Consider the following 19197-nt stretch of genomic DNA (forward strand, 5'->3'; position numbering starts at 1 on the left):
AGAGAAGTGCAAATCAAATTATAATGACGTATCACCTCACACAGGTCAGAATAAATATTATCAACAAGTCTACATATAATAAATGCTGGAGAGAGTGTAGAGGAAAGGGAACACTCCTAGACTGTTGGTGGGAATGTAAATTGGTACAACCACCATGGAAAAAAACATGGAGGTTCTGCAGAAAACTGAATAAAGAACTCCCATATGATCCAGCAATCCCATTCCTAAGCATATATCTGGACAAAACTACAATTCAAAAAGATACATGCAGTCGTATGTTTACAGCAGCACTATGTGCAATAGCCAGGACATGGAAACAACCTAACTGTTCACCAACAGATGAATGGATTAAGATGTGGTATACGTGCACAACGTACTACTCAGCCAGAAGAAAGAATGAAATAATGCCACTTGCAGCAACATGAATGGATCTAGATATTATATTAAATGAAGTCAGAGAGAGGCAAATATCATATGCTATCACTTTTATGTAGACTCCTAAAAAATGATACAAATGAACTTATTTAGAAAGCAGAAACAGACTCACAAACATAGAAAGCAAATTTATGGTTACCAAAGTGGATAGCAGGGGAAGGGGGGGTAGATAAATTAGGAATTTGGAATTAACACATACAAGCTATTACATATAAAATGGATAAATGATAAGGACCTACTGTATAGCACAGGGCCTCAATATCTTGTAATAACTTATAATGAAAAGGAATCTGAAAGAGAATACATATACACATACACACACACACACATATAAATGCATACATACATACATATATATATACACATACACACAGATTTGGAATGGTAATAGCAATACCTTCTTCGTGAATATGGTCGTCATTAAGAAGTTGAATAGTTTTATTTATTTGTATGTTTTGTAAAAAAAGGTACTGACGGAAATTTCAAATCTTTCCATGTATACATAAAACATACAAATTTTTACTAATGTAAAGTTATCCACAAATGAATGAGAACTCCAAAGCATAATTCATATATATAAAGCATCACTTATATGTATTCATATATATATGTGAAATCAAATAACTTTGCTCTTCACTTTGAAACATAATACTGTAAGTTAACTATATTTCCATTAAAAAATAGAAAAAATACTGAAGAAATTAAGAAAGCCTACAGATAGTAATATAGATTATAACAAGGGACTAGAATCTATAAAGAGCCAATAAAATTAGACAACTCAACCGCCAAGATGAAAACTGAGCTAAAGGTAATAAATAGTCAAATAAATAGTGCAGAAGAATGCATAAGTGATCTGGAAGACAGAATAATGGAAACCATCCAACTGAAAAAAGAGAAAAATGAAAAAAAAAAAAAAAAAGACCTACGGGATAATATAAGGCATGCCAATCTATGCAAGATAGGGATTCCAGATGGAGAAGAAAGAGAAAAGGAGATTTAAAACATATTTGTAGAAATTATGGCTGAAAACTTCTCAAAACTAAAAAAAGAAACAGCTATCCAGCTACAGGAAACAAAGGATCCCAAACAAGATGAACTCAAACAGGTCTACACTAAGATATATTATGTTAAAATGGCAAATGTTAGAGCATTCTAAAGGCAAGAGAAAGACAAAGAGTAAGTTATGAAGGAACCCTCCTAAGGCTGTCAGCTGATTTTTCTATAGAAATGTTGCAACCCGGAGGGACTTTCCTTCAAAGTCCTGAAGGGAAAATCTTGCAACCAAGGATACTCTACCTAGCAAGATTATCATTTAGGATAGAAGAAAATTCTTCTCTGCATAGAAAAGAATAATCCATAGTAACCAGAAAATTACAATTGGGTAATAAATCACTTAAATAAGAGAGTACATAGATTAAAGAAAAAACTTTTTGTGAAAAGGGTTATAACTCAAACATCTTCTGATGTTGAGTAAACATGAAGATGTCAAAGAGGACATCAAAATCACAAAACATGAGGGAGAAGAGTAAGAAAGCGATTTTTTTTTAAAAGACTGTATCTAAAGCAGAAAGACTAAACAACATGTTACTAAAAAAAAACAATGGGTTGGGACAGGGGAGCAAAGGATCAAGATGGCAGAAAAGTAAGACATGGCGCTCACCTTCTCCCACAAACACATCAAAATAAAAAAATATTCTACATGTAGAATGATTCGCACAGAACATCTACTGAACGCTGGCAGGAGAACTTAAACCTTCAAAAAGAGCAAGAAACCCTCCACATAACCGGGTAGAACAAAAGGAAAAAAAAGAGAGAGGGCAAAGGAATAAGGACAGAACTAGCATTCCTAAGAGGGAACTATTAAAGAGGAAAGGAACCCACAACCTGGGAAGCCACCTAAACAACAGGGAGATCAGCCGAGACACAGGGACCTCACTATCGAGGAGAAAACCACAGCAGCTGGACTGAGAAGAGCAAAGTAAAGTGAGAGCTGAGCAGACCATCTTAACCACTGGCCCGAGACAACACAGTCTGAGATGTTCTGACAGGGGCTAGATGTTGAGACTCAGGCTCTGGAGGTGAGTTCTGGGGAGAGGACTAGGGTTGGCTGTATGGAGAGAGCCTGAGGGGCTAGGAATCAGTGCGCCATAGGATGGGAAGCAGCACAGCACAGCCAAAGGATCCAGGGAGGTCTGGGCCTGCAGGAGAGGTAAGTCGCCATTGTTGGGGAGAGCAAGAGAAGGAGGGGCAGACTACCATAGAAATGTATTTTCCTGCACAGATGTGGATTCTCAGAGGGCAAGACACCTCTGGTGCAGGCTATAGGTGGCTGGGCACTTCTTGTGTGGGCTAAGGGCAGTGGGGGGCTAAGTGCAATGCAGCAGCTCTTGTGTGATCTACAGGCAGCAGGAGAAAACCACAGCAGTCATCTCAGACACCAGAGGGGGATGTGGCCTGCCACTTCTAGGGGTCTGTGAACAAGTACCACCTGGCCCCAGTCAACTAAGAGTTCAACAAAGAACAGGACACTGCAACTGAGCACCACCCATTGTTGCCCTCACTCCCTTGCTGCTGCCACTGCCAAATGCTCCTGGTGCTGCCTACATGTGACAGATCACTACCACTTCCCAGGGCCCTGCAACCAGGAACAGCCTGTGCCACCTTGCCACAGGTCCCTGCCACTGTCAAGGGCCCAGCAACCAGGCACTGCTCCAGGCTTTGCCCATTGCCTCCATCTCCCTGGAAGCGCACACAGCACCATAAAAATAAAAGGTAAGTGTTCACAAAACACCCAGGGGTGCTGCTGCCTATAAATAGCCCTCCAAGACTACAGTAGTTGTCTTCCCTAAACTTACGGAATAAGAAAAATATAAGCAAAGGGAAAACGCTCAGGAACCATTCCCAGTTAAAAGAACAGGAGAATTCACCTGAAGCAGCAAACAATGAAACAGACCTCTGCAGGCTAACAGACACTGAGCTCAAAAAGGAGATGGTGAAAATACTGAAGGAATTAAGAGTAGATGTGAACGGTAATGCAGTTTACTTTGGAAAGGAGCTAGAAAATAGAAGGAGGAGCCAAGAAAAATGAGAAAGTTCATTTGCAGAGATGTAGGCTGAGTTAAAGGCATTGAAGAGCAGAATGGATAATGCAGAGGACTTAATTAGGGACTTGCAAGGTAGAATAGTGGAAATCACCAAGCCAGGACAGCAGACAGAAAACCAAATGAAAAAGCATGAAAGCAATATAAGACATCTATGGGATAATATAAAGTAGGCCAATCTACGGATAATAGGGAGTCCAGAAGGAGAAGAAAAAGAAGAGGAGACTGAAAATATATTTGAAGGAATTATGGCTGAAAACTTTCCAGAGCTGAAGGAAGCAGATATCCAGATACAGGAAGCACAGAGGGCCCCAGACAAGGTGAACCCTAACAGGCCCACACCAAGGCATGTTACAATAAAAATGGCAAAAGATAAAGAGAGGATTCGAAAGGTAGCAGGAGAAAAACAAAGAGTTAATTATAAATGAACCCCCATAAGGCTACCAGTTGCTTTCTCTGCAGAAACACTACAGGCCAGAAGAGAGAGGCAAGATACACTCAAAGTTCTAAAAGGGAAAAATCTGCAGCTTAGACTACTCTACCCAGCAAGAATAGCATTTAAAATAGAAATAAAGAATTTCTCCAACAAACAAAAACTGAAAAAGAGTACAGCAATACTAAACCCATTCTAAAAGAAATGCTGAAAGGGCTCCTCTAAATAAAAAAGAAGAAGTAATAGGATGGAGGAATGCACAACTGGAAAGCAATCACTTAAACAAGCCAGTACACGGATCTAAAAGAAAAAAAAAAAAAGCTATTGTAAAAGCAACGATAAACACAAGGAACAGGAAAAGGGCAAACATGAAGATGTTAAAAAAGGACGTCAAAATCATAAACTGTGGGGAGGGGAAGTAAGAAAATCTAGACTCTTATTTTTTTTAGAATGTGTTTGAGCCTATATGACTATCAGACTAAAGCAAGCATATATAGGAAGGAGTTAACATCCTTGAAAAACAGGGCAACCACAAATCAAAACCAAACATGACATCCACAGAACCTAAAAAGAAGAGGAGGCAAGCGTAAAATAAACGGAAATCATCCAACCAAAAAAGAAAGGAGCAAAGGAGAAACATTGAATCAACTGGAAAACAGGGTTTAAAATGGCAACAGGGGGAGTTCCCGTCATGGCGCAGTGGTTAACGAATCCGACTAGAAACCATGAGGTTGGGGGTTCGGTCCCTGCCTTGCTCAGTGGGTTAACGATCCGGCATTGCCGTGAGCTGTGGTGTAGGTTGCAGACGTGGCTTGGATCCTGTGTTGCTGTGGCTCTGGCATAGGCTGACAGCTACAGCTCCGATTAGACCCCTAGCCTGGGAACCTCCATATGCTGCGGGAGCGGCCCAAGAAATAGCAAAAAAAAAAAAAAAAAAAAAAAAAAAAAAAGTCAATAAATACACATTTATCAATAATTACTTTAAACACCAGTGGACGGAATGCTCCAATCAAAAGACGCAGAGACACAGATTGGATAAAAAAGCAAGAGCCTACAATATGCTGTCTACAAGAGACTCACCTTAGGACAATGGACCCATACAAACCGAAACTGAGAACCAGAAATCAACCTCAGGAAAAGAAATGAGAAAACACTGACTACAAAGACTAAACATGCTACTAAATAACCAATGGGTCAATGAGGAAATCAAAATGGAAATTAAAAAATACCTCGAGACAAATGGTAATGAAAACACAACCATTCAAAATCTATGGGATTCCGCAAAAGCAGTGAATGCTTAGAGGTAAGTTAGTAGCAATACAGGCCTTCCTCAAAACAAAACAAGAAAAATCTCAAATCAACAACTTAACTTAGTACCTAAAGAATCAGAAAAAGAGGAACAAACAAAAACCTAAAGTCAGCAGAAGGAAGGAAATCATTAAGATCAGAGAAGAAATCAATAAAATAGATTCAAAAAACAATACAAAAAAATATCAATAAAACCAAGACCTAGTTCTTTGAAGGGGTAAACAAAATTGACAAACCTCTGGCCAGACTCACCAAGAAGAGGAGAGAAAAAAACTTAAATCAACAAAATAAGAAATGAAAACGGAGAAATCTCAACGGATATTGCAGAAATACAAAATACCATTAGATGATACTATGAACAATTATATGCCAACAAATTTGACAACCTAGGAGACATGGACAACCTTCTAGAGACCACATTAATGAAAGAAAAGTCAAAAACCACATGATCATCTCCATAGCTGCAGAAAAAGCATTTGACAAAGTCCAACATACATTCATGATAAAAACTCTTACCAAAGTGGGTACAGAGGGAACATACCTTAACATAATAAAAGCCATTTATGACAAACCCATAGCAAATATATACACAGTGGAGAAATCTGAAAGCCTTCCTGCTAAAATCTGGAACAAGACAAGGATGCCCATTCTCACTTTTACTCAAGATAGTATTGTAAGCCTAGCCACAGCAATCCAACAAAAGAAATAAAAGGTATCCAAATTGGGAGAGAAGAGGTAAAATTGTCATTCTATGCATTTGACATGATACTATTATATAGAAAATTGTAAGGACTCCACACAGAAACGACACAAACTGATTGACGAATTCAATAAAAGTAGCAGGATACAATATCAACATTTAGAAATCGTTGATCCAAGGCGACTTTCTGAAATTATGCTCACAGATGACCTTATAAAGAAAAAAAAATCTAAGTGGCTGAAGAACATGTGAAATAATGATTCAATAATATATTTTTTATGTAAATCCAGACATGCCTACATTAGATGCGCTACTAAGTAAGTGGTTCTAACGTATTCTATCATAAATGCTATTCCTGTATATTAAGAAAAATTTCAGTAAGTGAGGTTTGTAACTACATAGTAGGAGAAAAATCTTGAGGTTTTTGCTAGGGCAGCAACACCATTTTTAAAGTAGATTATTAGAAATTTCATAAGTAGTTTCAGGAACACAATAACATTCCATAGTCTCTTCTGTGCTAATGGAAAACCAGTTGGTGTATTTTCAAGAGAATTAAATAACTAAAGCTCCCAAAGAACTTGCTCTCTTCTGAAGCTAAGGAGAAAATAGGAACATAAAACTTTGCTTAGTTAATGTATAGTAGTGTAAAAATAGAGTAAAGGTAGAGTTTAGAATGTTGAGTTCAAATTACATAATATGGTAAGTTTCATTACAGTTTGGGCACTTAGGTGAACTTGTAGCAGCTGTTTAGATTTGATATTTAGTAATCTTAAGGTTATTGAATTTCTTAGATTTGTATTTCTAAAATTGCCTCTTACCTAAGTAACCTTTTGGGGATGAATGTTTCATTCAAAAAAGTATGCCATAATCTCAAAAACAAACAAAACCAAAAAACCAGTGGGTCAATGAGGAAATCAAAGAGAAAATTAAAAAATACTTTGAGACAAAGAAAATATCACCACACAAAATCTATGAGATGTTGCAAAAAGTCCTAAAAATTTAGTTTACAGCAATACAGCTGTTCCAAAAAGAAACGAACCAAACTCAAACAACCTAACCTACCACCTAAAAAAATTAGAAAAAGAACAAAACCAAAAGATAGAAGAAAGCAATAATAAAGATCAGAGAAGAAATTAAAAAAGAATTTTTAAAAAAGTCCATCAAACCAAGAATTGGCTTTTTGAAAAGACAGACAAAAATCAACAAACACCTGGCCAGGAGAAACAAGAAGGAAGAAGAGGGCCCAGATAAACTAAGTAAGATATGAAAGAGGAAAAATAACAACTGATACCACATAAATACCAAAAAACCCTTGGAGAATCACTAGGAACAATTACATGTCAACAAATTGAACAACCTAGAAGAAACGGACAAGTTTCTAGAAACATATAGCCCACCAAAACTGAATCAAGAAGAAATACATAATCTGAATAGGTTGATCACTAGAAATTAAATAGACTATTAATTTAAAAAAACTCCCTGCAGGCAAAAGTCCAAGACCAGATGGCTCACTTGGGAATTCTACCAAATATACAAAGAACTTATCCTGATCCTTCACAAACTCTTTCAAAAGACTGAAGATGATGGAACACTCTCAAAGTCATTCTATGAAGCCACCATCACATCGGTAACAAAATCAGACAGACACTACCAAAAAAAGAAAATTTCAGGCCAATACCTTTGATAAATATAGATGCAAAGATCCTCAACAAAATATCAGCCAACCAAATCAAACAACACGTAAAAAGGATCATATGCCATAATCAAACTGAATTCATTCCAGGATCACAAGGGTAGTTCAACATATGCAAATCAATGTAATAGACCACACTGATGAAAGAAAAGACCCCCCCCCCGCCCAAAAAAGTCATCTCAATAGATGCAAAAGCATTTGATCAAATTCAATATCCATTCATGATAAAAAAAAAAATCTTACCAAAGTGGGTATAGAGGGAACATATCTCATAATAAAAACTATTTATTACAAACCCACGGCAAGCATAATACTCAACAGTAAAATGCTGAAAGCCTTTCTGCTAAATTCTGGAACAAGAAAAGGATACCCTCTCACCACTTCTACTCAACATGTCCTAGCCACAACAATCCAACAAGAAAAAGAAAAAAAATCCAAGTTGGAAGGGAAAAGGTAAAACTTATTATATGCAAAAAAACATGACACTCTATATAGAAAATTCTAAAGACTCCACACAAAAACTCTAAGAAATGATTAATGAATTTAGCAAGGTGGCAGGATACAAGATTAATATACAGAAATCGGCTGCATTTCTTTAACAATAAAGTATCAGAAAGTTTTAAAAAAAACTTTCAAAACCACATCAAAAAATATGAGTTCCCTAGTGGATCCACGGATGAAGTATCTGGCATTGTCACTGCTGTGGTAGGCTGAATCCCTGGCCCTGGAAATTTTGCATGCCACAGAAATGGCCAAAAGAACAACAAACACAACCAGGAATAAATCTAACAAAGGAGATCAAAGACTTATATACCACGAACTATAAAACATTGATAAGGAAACTAAAAAATGATTCAAAAAATGGAAGGCCATCCCATGTTTTTGGACTGGAAGAATTACTGTAACAAAAATGCCATACTACCCAAACACTCTACAGACTAACTGGGATCCCCTATTGGCTTCCTCATAACATTTTTTTTACAGAACCAGAACAATTAATCCTAACATTTATATGGAATCACAAAAGACCCAGAGTTGCCAGAGCAATCCTGAGGAAAAAGAACAAAGTTGAAGCCATAGGCCCCCAGACATCAGACAACACTACACAGCTACAGTAATCAAAACAGCACAGTACTGGCACAAAAAAGAGACAAAAAGCAATGGAATGGAACAGAGGACCCAGAAACAAATCCATACACCTAGAGTCAATTAATCTTTGACAAAAGAGGAAAGAATATATACAATGGCGAAAAGACAGTGTCTTCAGCAAGCTGTGTTGGTAAAGATGGATAGCCACATCTAAATCAGTGAAATCAGAATAGTTCCTCACACCCCACACAAAAATAAACTTGAAATGGATCAAAGACTTAAATATAAAACTTGAAACCATAAAATTCCTGTAAGAGAACATAGGCATAACAGTTTCCAACATAAATCAAAGTGATATTTTTAGCTCAGTCTCCCAAAGCAAAAGAAAAAAATAAACAAATAGGACAAGGTCAAACGTATAAACTTCCACAAAGCAAAGAAAACCTATAAATAAAAAGACAACCTAAGGACTAAAAGAAAATATTCACAAACAGCAGGACAGACAAGAGCTTAATTTCCAAAATATATAAACAGCTCACACAACTCAATAACAAAATAACAACCCAATCAAAAAGTGAGCCGTTACTCTAAAAAGAAAAATCTCATCAACAACTTAACCCACCACCTAAATGACTCAGTAAAAGAAGAACAAACAAAACCTAAAGTCAGCAAAAGGAAGGAAATCCTAAGAATCAGAGAGGAAATCAATAAAATAGAGATTCAAAGAACAATAGAAAAAAATATCAATAAAACCAAGACCTGGTTCTTTGAAAGGGTAAACAAAATTGGCAACCCTCTGACCAGCCTCGCCAAGAAGAGAAAGAACTCAAAATAAGAAATGAAAAAGGAGAAATCTCAATGGACACTGTAGAAATACAGAAAACCGTAAGAGAATACAATGAACAATTATATGCCAACAAATTTGACAACTTAGAAGAAATGGACAACTTTCTAAATACTTACAGCCCACCAAAACTGAATCAAGAAGAAACAGATCAGGAGTTCCTGTCATGGTGCAGTGGAAACGAATCTGAGTAGGAACCATGAGGTTGTGGGTTCCATCCCTGGCCTTGCTCAGTGGATTAAGGATCTGGTGTTGCCGTGAGCTGTGATGTAGGCTGCAGATGCGGCTCAGATCTGGTGTTGCTGTGGCTCCAGCGTAGGCCAGCCACACCTGCTACAAACTAAAACAAGACAAGGATGTCCACTCACCACTTTTATTCAACATTGTATTAGAAGTCCTAGCCACAGCAGTCTGACAAACAAAAGAAATAAAAGGTATCCAAATTGGAAGAGAAGAGGTGAAATTATCACTCTATGCAGATGACATGGTACTATATATAGAAAACCCTAAGGATTCCACACAAAACCTACTCAAATTGATCAATGAACTCAGCAAAATAGCAGGATACAAGACTGACATTCAGAAATTGGTTGCATTTCTGTATACTAACAATGAAATATTAGAAAAGGAATATAAAATACAATAACTTTTAAAATCACACTGCAAAAAATACCTAGGAATAAACCTGACTAAGGAGGTGAAAGACATGCTGAGAACTATAAAACATTAATCAAGGAAATCAAAGAGGATTCAAAGAAATCGAAAGATATTCCATGCTCCTGGACTGGAAGAATTAATATCATTAAAATGGCCATGCTACCCAAAGCAATCTACAGTTTCAATGTGATCTCTATCAAACTACCCATGACATTTTTCACAGAACTAGAACAATCAATCCAGAAATGTATATGGAATCATAAAAGACCCAGAACTGCCAAAGCAATCCTGAGGAATGAAAACCAAGCAGAGGGCATAACTCTCCCAGACTTCAGACAATATTACAGAACTACAGTAATCAAAACAGTGTGGTTCTAGTACCAAAACAGACATATAGACCAACGGAATGGAATACAGAATTCAGAAATAAACCCAGACACCCATGGTCAATTAATCTTTGACAAAGGAGGCAAGAATATACAATGGGAAAAATTAGTTCCCATTATGGCGCAGTGGAAACAAATCTGACTAGGAACCATGAGGTTGTGGGTTCAATCCCTGGCCTCACTCAGTGGGTTAAGGATCTGGCATTGCCATGAGCTGTGGTGTAGGTCACAGACTCAGGTCAGATCTGGTGTTGCTGTGGCACAGGCTGACAGGTGTAGCTCCGATTAGACCCCTAGCCTGGTAACCTCCATATGCTGTGGGTGAAGCCCTAAAAAATAAAAAAAAAATAAAAAATAAAAAGGGAAAAAGAGTCTTTTCAGTAAGTGGTGCTGGGAATACTGGACAGCCACATGTAAATCAATGAAACTAGAACACACTCTCACATCATTCACAAAAATAAACTCAAAATATCTTAAAGACTTAAACATAAGACCCCTAGAAGAAAACATAAGCAAAACACTGTCTGACAACCATACAAATGTTTTCTTAGGTCAGTCTCCCAATGCAACAGAAATAAAAACAAAAATAAGCCAATGTGACCTAATCAAACTTACAAGCTTTTGCACAGCAAAGGAAACCATTAAAACAAAACAAAACAAAACCTATGGAATGAGAGGACACGGTTGCAAAGGGTGCAACCAAGAGGGCTTAATCTCTAAAATATACAATTTATACAACTCAACAGCAAAAAAACAACCCAGTTGAAAAATGGGCAGAAGACCTGAACAGACATTTCTCCAAAGAAGATAAACAGATGGCCAAGAGGCACAAGAAAAAATGCTCAACATCACTAATAATCAGAGAAATGCAAATCAAAACTACAATAAGGTACCACCTCACACCAGTCAGAATGGCCATGATTAACAAGTCAACAAATAACAAATGCTAGAGAGGGTGTGGAGAAAAGGGTACCCTTCTTTACTGTTGATGGGAATATAAATAGGTACAACCACTATGGAAAACCACCATGGAAACCATATGACCCAACAATCCCACTCCTGGGCATATATCTGAACAAAACTTTCATTGAAAAAGATATATGTACTCCTATGTTCGTTGCAGCACTATTCACAATAGCCAAGCCACGGAAACATCTCAAATGTCCACTGACAGATGAACGGTTTAAGAAGATGTGGTATACATACTCAATGGAATACTACTCAGCCAAAAAAAGAACAAAATAATGTCATTTGCAGCAACATGGATGGAACTAGAGACTCTACTACTAAGTAAATCAAAAAGAGAAAGACAAAGACCATATGCTATCACTTATATCTGGAATCTAATATACAGCACAAATGAACCATTCTACAGAAAAGCAACAAACTCATGGACTTGGAGAACAGAGTGTTTGCCAGGGGGACAGGAGTGGGATGGACTGGGAGTTTGGGGTTAGTAGTTGCCAACTATTGCATTTGGAGTGGATAAGCAATGAGATGCTGCTATATAGCACAGGGAACTATATTAGTCACTTGTGATGGAACATGATGGAGGATAATGAGAAAAATAATGACTGGGTCACTTTGCTGTACAGGAGAAATTGACAGAACAATGTAAATCAACTATAATAGAAAATAAAAACCTAAAAAAATTTGTTACTCCAAAAAGGAAAAAAATCAAAATCCAAACTCAAAATATATTTTGTATCAGGTAAAAATTCATGTTCTTACTAATAAAAACTAGATAATCTACTTAATAGAAATATTGGCAAAGCACAGTATGAAATTTCATATAAAAGAAATAACACATTCCTTATACGCTTTTGAAAAGCAAACTCAAATTCACTCCTAATGAAAGAAATGCATATTAAAATACTTAAATATTTGCAGTATACATTATTCTGGAGAATATGAGACCAGAGTGTTTTTCCTACACTATTTTGTGGGGTACAAAACTGGTGTAACCTCCTTGAAGGGTAGATTGATAACGTGTTTTTAAAAAAAAAATTAGGAGTTCCCATTATGGTTCAGTGGCTAACAAACCTGACCAGGAAACATGAGGTTACAGGTCTGATCCCTGGCCTCCCTCAGTGGGTTAGGTTGCAGACGCAGCTTGTATCCCATGTTGTGTGGCTGTGGTATAGGCTGGTGGCTATAGCTCTGATTAGACCCTTAGCCTGGGAACCTCCAAATGCTGCAGATATGGCCCTAAAAAAAATAAAATAAGTAAATAAATAAAATTTATGATTTCTTTCATATGTCCAAAAAAAAAAAAAAAAAAGAAAAATATAAAAGAAAAAAATAAATGAAAAGGAAAACAACTCAAATGTCAATAAATTCATTAAATTATGAAAAACTTGCCAGGTCATATTACAACACAAGAAAATCAAAATGAGAACGATGTGTGAAGTATTTCCAAAATGCGTGTATATTATCTAAACATTATATTTTATATAACATTACATATCTCTAATGTATAATACAGATAGACATGAGTTATGCAGAAAATTTGTGGTAATACTTAAAAATGTTTAACAGTAGTCACATTCATAAGGTGAGATCGAGAAAGAAATTTTTTTATGTTTGCATTTTTAAATAAATTCATATATTGTTTTTGTGGTAAAAAAAAAAAAGGTGGGCAGAAGACCTTAACAGACCTAAGCAGACATTTGTTTAAAGACAGGTGACCAGGAGTTCCCGTCGTGGCGCAGTGGTTAACGAATCCGACTAGGAACCATGAGGTTGCGGGTTCGGTCCCTGCCCTTGCTCAGTGGGTTAACGATCCGGCGTTGCCGTGAGCTGTGGTGTAGGTTGCAGATGCGGCTCGGATCCCGTGTTGCTGTGGCTCTGGCGTAGGCCGGCGGCTACAGCTCCGATTCAACCCCTAGCCTGGGAACCTCCATATGCCGCGGGAGCGGCCCAAGAAATAGCAACAACAACAACAAAAGACAAAAAGACAAAAAGACAAAAAAAAAAAAAAAAAAAAAAAAGACAGGTGACCAAAAGACACATGAAAAAAGGCTCAACATCACTAATTATTAGAGAAATGCAAATCAGAAATGTGAAATCACCTCACACAAATCAGAATGGCCATCATCAAAAAGTCTACGAATATTAAACGCTGGAGAGTGTGAAGAAAAGGGAACCCTCCTACACTCCTAAACCTGGCCTGGTGCAGTGGGTTAAAAGGATCTGGTGTTGCTGCAGCTGTGGTGTAGGTCACAGCTGTGGCTCAGATTCAATTCTCGGCCCAGGAACTTCCATATTCTGTGGGTGCAGCCATTAAAAAATAATAATTTCAAATAATAATAAATAATAAAAACAAAAATAAACCAATGGGACTAATCAAACTTACAAGCTTTTGCACAGCAAAGGAAACCATTAAAAAAAAAAAAGACAACTTACAGAATGGGAAAAATTAGTCTCAATGGGTGCAAGAAAAAATGCTCAACATCATTAATTATCAGTGAAATGTCCACCAAAACTACAATGAGGTACCACCTCACACCAGTCAGAATGGCCATGATTAACAAGTCAACAAATAACAAATGCCGGAGAGGATGTGGAGAAAAGGGTACCCCTCCTTTACTGTTGGTGAGAATGTAAACTGGTCCAACCACTATGAAAAACAATATGGAGGTACCTCAGAAAACTAAACACAGAACTACCATATGACCCAACAACCCTACTCCTGGGTATACATCCAAACAAAACTTTCACTGAAAAAGATACAGGCACCTGTATGTTCACAGCAGCACTATTCACAATAGCCAAGACATGGAAACCACCTAAATGTCCATCGACAGATAAATGGATTAAGATGATGTGGTACAAATACATGATGGAGTACTACTCAGCCATAACAATAAAATAATGCCATCTGCAGCAATAGGGATGGAACACAGAGACTCTCATAGTAAGTGAGGCAAATCAGAAAGAGAAAGAAAAAGACCGTACGATATCACTTATATCTGGAATCTAATTTGTGGGACAAATGAACCTATCTACAGAAAAGAAACAAACTCATGGACATAGTGAACAGACTTATGGTTGCCAAGGGAGAGGAAGAGGGAGTGGAATGGACTGGGAGTTTGGGGTTAGGTAGATGCAAATTATTGCATGTGGAGGATGAGCAAAAAGGTCCTGCTGTACAGCACAGGAACTATACCTAGTCACTTGTGATGGAACATGATGGAGGAGAATGTGAGAAAAAAAATGTGTGTATATGTATATTGACTAAGTCTCTTCGATGTATGGCAGAAACTGACAGAGCATTGTAAATCAACTATTAAAAAAATCTTTAAAAAATTAAAAGTATATACATGTACATATTTTATATATATATACACCAAATCACTTTGCTGTACACCTGAAACAGTATCATAGTTCAATTAAAATTCAAGTATTGAAAGACATCCAGTGGATTCAGCCTCCAACCTCATTCCTCACATGTCCAGCGATCATATCCCCACCTCTAGAGATGTCCAGTTACTAGTTTCCTGTTTAGCCTTTCGGAAATTTTTGCCTGTAAAATACATGTATACACCCCCTTGTCCACGTTTTTTCCTTATGCCCCCTTTTTATATTTAACAATATTATCTTGGAGATCTTTCCATATCCATATGTTAAAAAGCTTCTCTATTTTTTTGGTTGCGAATATTCCACTATATGGATGTGAGAGGGTTCAAGAGACACCCCCTCAAAATATGGCTCCTTGCCATATAGACCATTTCAAAAAAAAGGAATTTGAAAAACAGCAAGTGCAGGAAGGACTTTCTGATCTTCCTCAGAAAGAGATCATAAGACCTATACCCCAGGTCTTATGATATAGATCCCCTCCCTATACCCCAGGAGGAAGAGGGAAATGAAAAAAGAATCCTTATGTCTGAAGCCTGAGGGACACTGAGAAGAATCTGAATTATAAATCTTGCTAGTCTCCCTTAGTTGTCTACACTTAGCTTACACCTTTTGTCGTATCACATTTTCCCATGACTTTCTAGGCTTCATCAACCTAGTGAAAAACCATAGGTTTAACTGCTTCTTTGGGTCTTCCTTATGAAGGGTCCTTTGTAAAACTTACAAATTTGTATGCTTTTCTCTTGTTACAAGGCCCCCAGCTGAGAACTTAGAAGGGGATAAAGAAGTTACTTTTTCCTCACCACAGATGCTTCATGATTTATTATCCTGTGATTTATCGGTGGACAGATAACCATACTTCACCAGTTACAAAAACAATGCAAACAGTGAATAATGTCCTATGTAAATCATTTCATATATATTTCTATATATCAGCAGGATAAATTCTTGGAAGAAGAATTGCTTGGCCAAAAGGTATTTTGAAATGATCACTGACCTAAATTTTTTTAGCATGAGTTGTCCAGTAGTAAGACAGTAGACTCTTCACTGTCACATGTTTACATGGTGATGGTTTACAGTTCTCACTGAAAATATAGGCATGGTGTGTACAGGCCACTAGAAACTCGTCTCTCCCAAACCAGAGCTAATATTATATGTTAATTAAACTGCAGCTATGGAAAATGATGATGGCTTCTTATAACTGCTGTTTAGAAAATACATACATATATATATATATATATACAGCATTATACAGAAAAACTGAAAATGAGAATACTAGACTGAAAAGATTTTTTTTCAATTTATTTTTTAAAAAAGATAAACTAAGCATCTTCAATGCTGAAAGTCTCATGGGGAAATACAACAACTCTATTATCTTTTTGGAAATAAGACAGCATGAGTGAAATTTCAATACTGATTTGAAACATGACTGGGTCAAATGAATACCGTGGTCACTGTGGCTTGAAATGAGCAACATGGAAAGGGGGCTTTGACAAGGCTTTGAAGGACTGACAGAATTCTGATACAGATGGGAGGTGGGGAAGGGAGAGAAGGTGATGTCTGTCCAAACCTAAAGAAAAAATGAACAAGATTACAGTTGTAAGGTCAGGGGACATCATTCTGGCTTTCTCCAGTTGCTCTTTTTCTCCCACAACTGGGAGAAAACATCCTTGCTTTTCACTGCAGCTCCTTGCTGAAAGGAAGCTTTGACTCTTGTGCCATTGAGTTATACTCCCACTGCCCGTCACTGTTGCAATCATCTACCACAGCCCCCACCATTCCCTTTCATTTTTCATTCACTGTATCCTGGGCCCACTGTCATTCTCTCCAGTATTCTTCCTGTCTTAATTCCTGGTGATTCCAATATATATGAACTTATACCCTGATCTCTCCATTTCTCGAACTCTTTCCCTCCAGTGGTTTTTGTCCTCCATTCTTCTTCACCTATTCACTTTCATGCCCCAGGTCTTTCATTACCAGTAAGTGCAAGCTTTCTATCATCATCATCATCATCACCACCCGAGGCACGTGGAAGTTCCCGGGCTAGAGACTGAATTCGAGCTACAGCTGCGGCTACACCAGATCTTTAATTTGCTGGCCAGGGCTCGAACCCATGCCTCTGCAGCGACCCGAATCACCACGGTTGAATTCTTAACCCACTGCATCAGAGCAGGAACAACAAGCATTCTATTTAATAACTGCGTTAATTCTCTATCACTTCTTTCCAGCTTGCTCCTTCTAACACCCAATAACAGCCACTCCGGGACTATTATTGGCTAGGGAGCACTTCAAGTTAACTAGAAGAATGTAATTCCTAATTTTACTTAATTTTATTTAATTAAAAATTTTAAAGAATTTAAAAATTTAAACAACCAAGGTAAATATCAAGTAACTGTTTTGATACTACATTTTCCATTTCAATGGTGGAAAATTTAGCATCCGAACTAAGATGTACTGTAAGTTTAAAATACATACTTCATTTTAAAGATCTATATTTAAAAAAATAAATATATCCCTTTACAGATTACATGTTGAAGTAACAGTATTTTGGATATACCTATTAAAATATTTCAATAAAATTAATTTCATCTTTTAATTTTTAAACGTGACCGCTATAAAACTTTAAATTACATATGTGGTTGGCATTTTATTTCTACTGGACAACGGTATTACAGATAACTCTTCAAGTTCCTGAGACCAAAAAAACCGAACACTAGTCACCACCTCTTGCCTACACAGCTCCAGCAATTCTCTCTCCTACATTTTCCCCACTCTACAGAATTTTTCCCTTTAACACAAAAACATGCAGTTACTTCTGCCACGTTAAAAATACACACACACAAAACACCTGTTCTTAACTCATCTCCTCTCCAGCTACCGACTCCCTTTTCTGCTCCCCTTTGCAGCAAAACGTCTTCAAATGCTCATCTCCAATTTCTTTCCTCCCGCTGTCTTGAACGGTTTCGCCCCTACTACGCAAAAAAACAACTATGATCAAGGTCCCACCAACTTTCTCACTACTAAACCCGACAGGCAACTATCGGCCCTTTTTAAAATTGATTTTGAGCAGAGTTGCCTACTCCCTGATCTTGGAATGCTTTCAGGCCACCACGCTCCTTCCTCGCTCTGCTCCTTTGAAGTCTCCTTTGCTCCGTTCTCTTAACACTGGAGTCCCTAGGGCCTCATTCCTCGGACTACTTCTGTCTCCACCTACATTCCTTAAAAAATGGAGTCAATCTGCAGCTTTGAACCCCACTTAGTTATAAGCGAATACCAAATTTAAAATCGCAGCTCAGCCCTCCCCTTAATCAGACAGAAGGGAAGTGGGGAGAGGGAGAACACTGACACGGGTCTGCACTGGACGCTACAGGTGGCAGAATGGTGGGCGACTCGCAGGTTTGGAGGTTCAGGGGAAAGAGGAGAGAGGGTATAAACGCGTGGGCCAGACCTGCCGGACGGTCCGCAGCAGAAAACCCAGCATGGAAGCCGCCATATTGTCCGCCGCAAGCGGCAAACCGCTGCAACTTTATTAACACAGCCGGAAACAGCGGACACGAGGGGCGGGGTCTGGGCCGCAGGGGGTGGGGTCTTTAGCGTACCGGCAGAAGGGAGAAGTTATTGGATAGGAGTTCTCGCGGTATTCAACGGAATTTGGGAATTAACAATCTGGAAGCGGAGTTGTGCTACTGACCGTGGAGGCTGACGCTCTTCACCTGTTCCTCTCAGATTCTTTACACAACCTCTTAAATTAACTGTGTCCCCACCCACCTCCATTTCTTTCCCCTACTCCCACCTGCCAGTTCATTCATTATCACTAGTTTCTGTTTCTCAAGTTCTCTCGCTCAACTTGCTTCTCCTGTACCCGCCATTAGTTTATTTGCCAGAAACCTAGAATTATGGTCAGCTCTTCCTCTGTTATCCCTTACGTAGATTTTGCAGGTATCTCCTTTCTCTCCGCTATATGATGAGAATGATCAAGTTGCTAATGGCAATGCTACAATTCCCATTTATATGTCTAGGGTTTAAAAAATAAATTTTAAAAATACAGTTTGCATATTGGAGCTTTAGGTGAAAAGGGCTTAAAACATTTGGGGGTTTTTCAGGTGGAGGGGAGCCTTGGCATTTAAAACTGCTGTTTTCAGTCTGTAGGTCAGAGAACTTTGAGTTCAGTTTCATAGCAAATGTCCTTTGTCTG

The 19197-nt window shown here is 37.9% G+C and overlaps 1 protein-coding gene across 1 annotated transcript in view; it reads right to left on the reverse strand.

Annotated features, from left to right (window-relative positions):
* The window catches only part of MRPS14 (mitochondrial ribosomal protein S14), a 39348-nt gene extending 20768 nt beyond the window's left edge, over positions 1 to 18580 (reverse strand). The window contains exon 1 of the mRNA XM_013989625.2: positions 18451 to 18580. Coding sequence (XP_013845079.2) covers positions 18451 to 18495 — 45 coding nt within the window. The 5' untranslated portion in view covers positions 18496 to 18580. The remainder of the gene's footprint in view (positions 1 to 18450) is intronic.

The sequence above is a fragment of the Sus scrofa genome, chromosome 9 (genome assembly GCF_000003025.6).
Source record: "Sus scrofa isolate TJ Tabasco breed Duroc chromosome 9, Sscrofa11.1, whole genome shotgun sequence".
Taxonomy (NCBI): Eukaryota; Metazoa; Chordata; class Mammalia; order Artiodactyla; family Suidae; genus Sus; species Sus scrofa.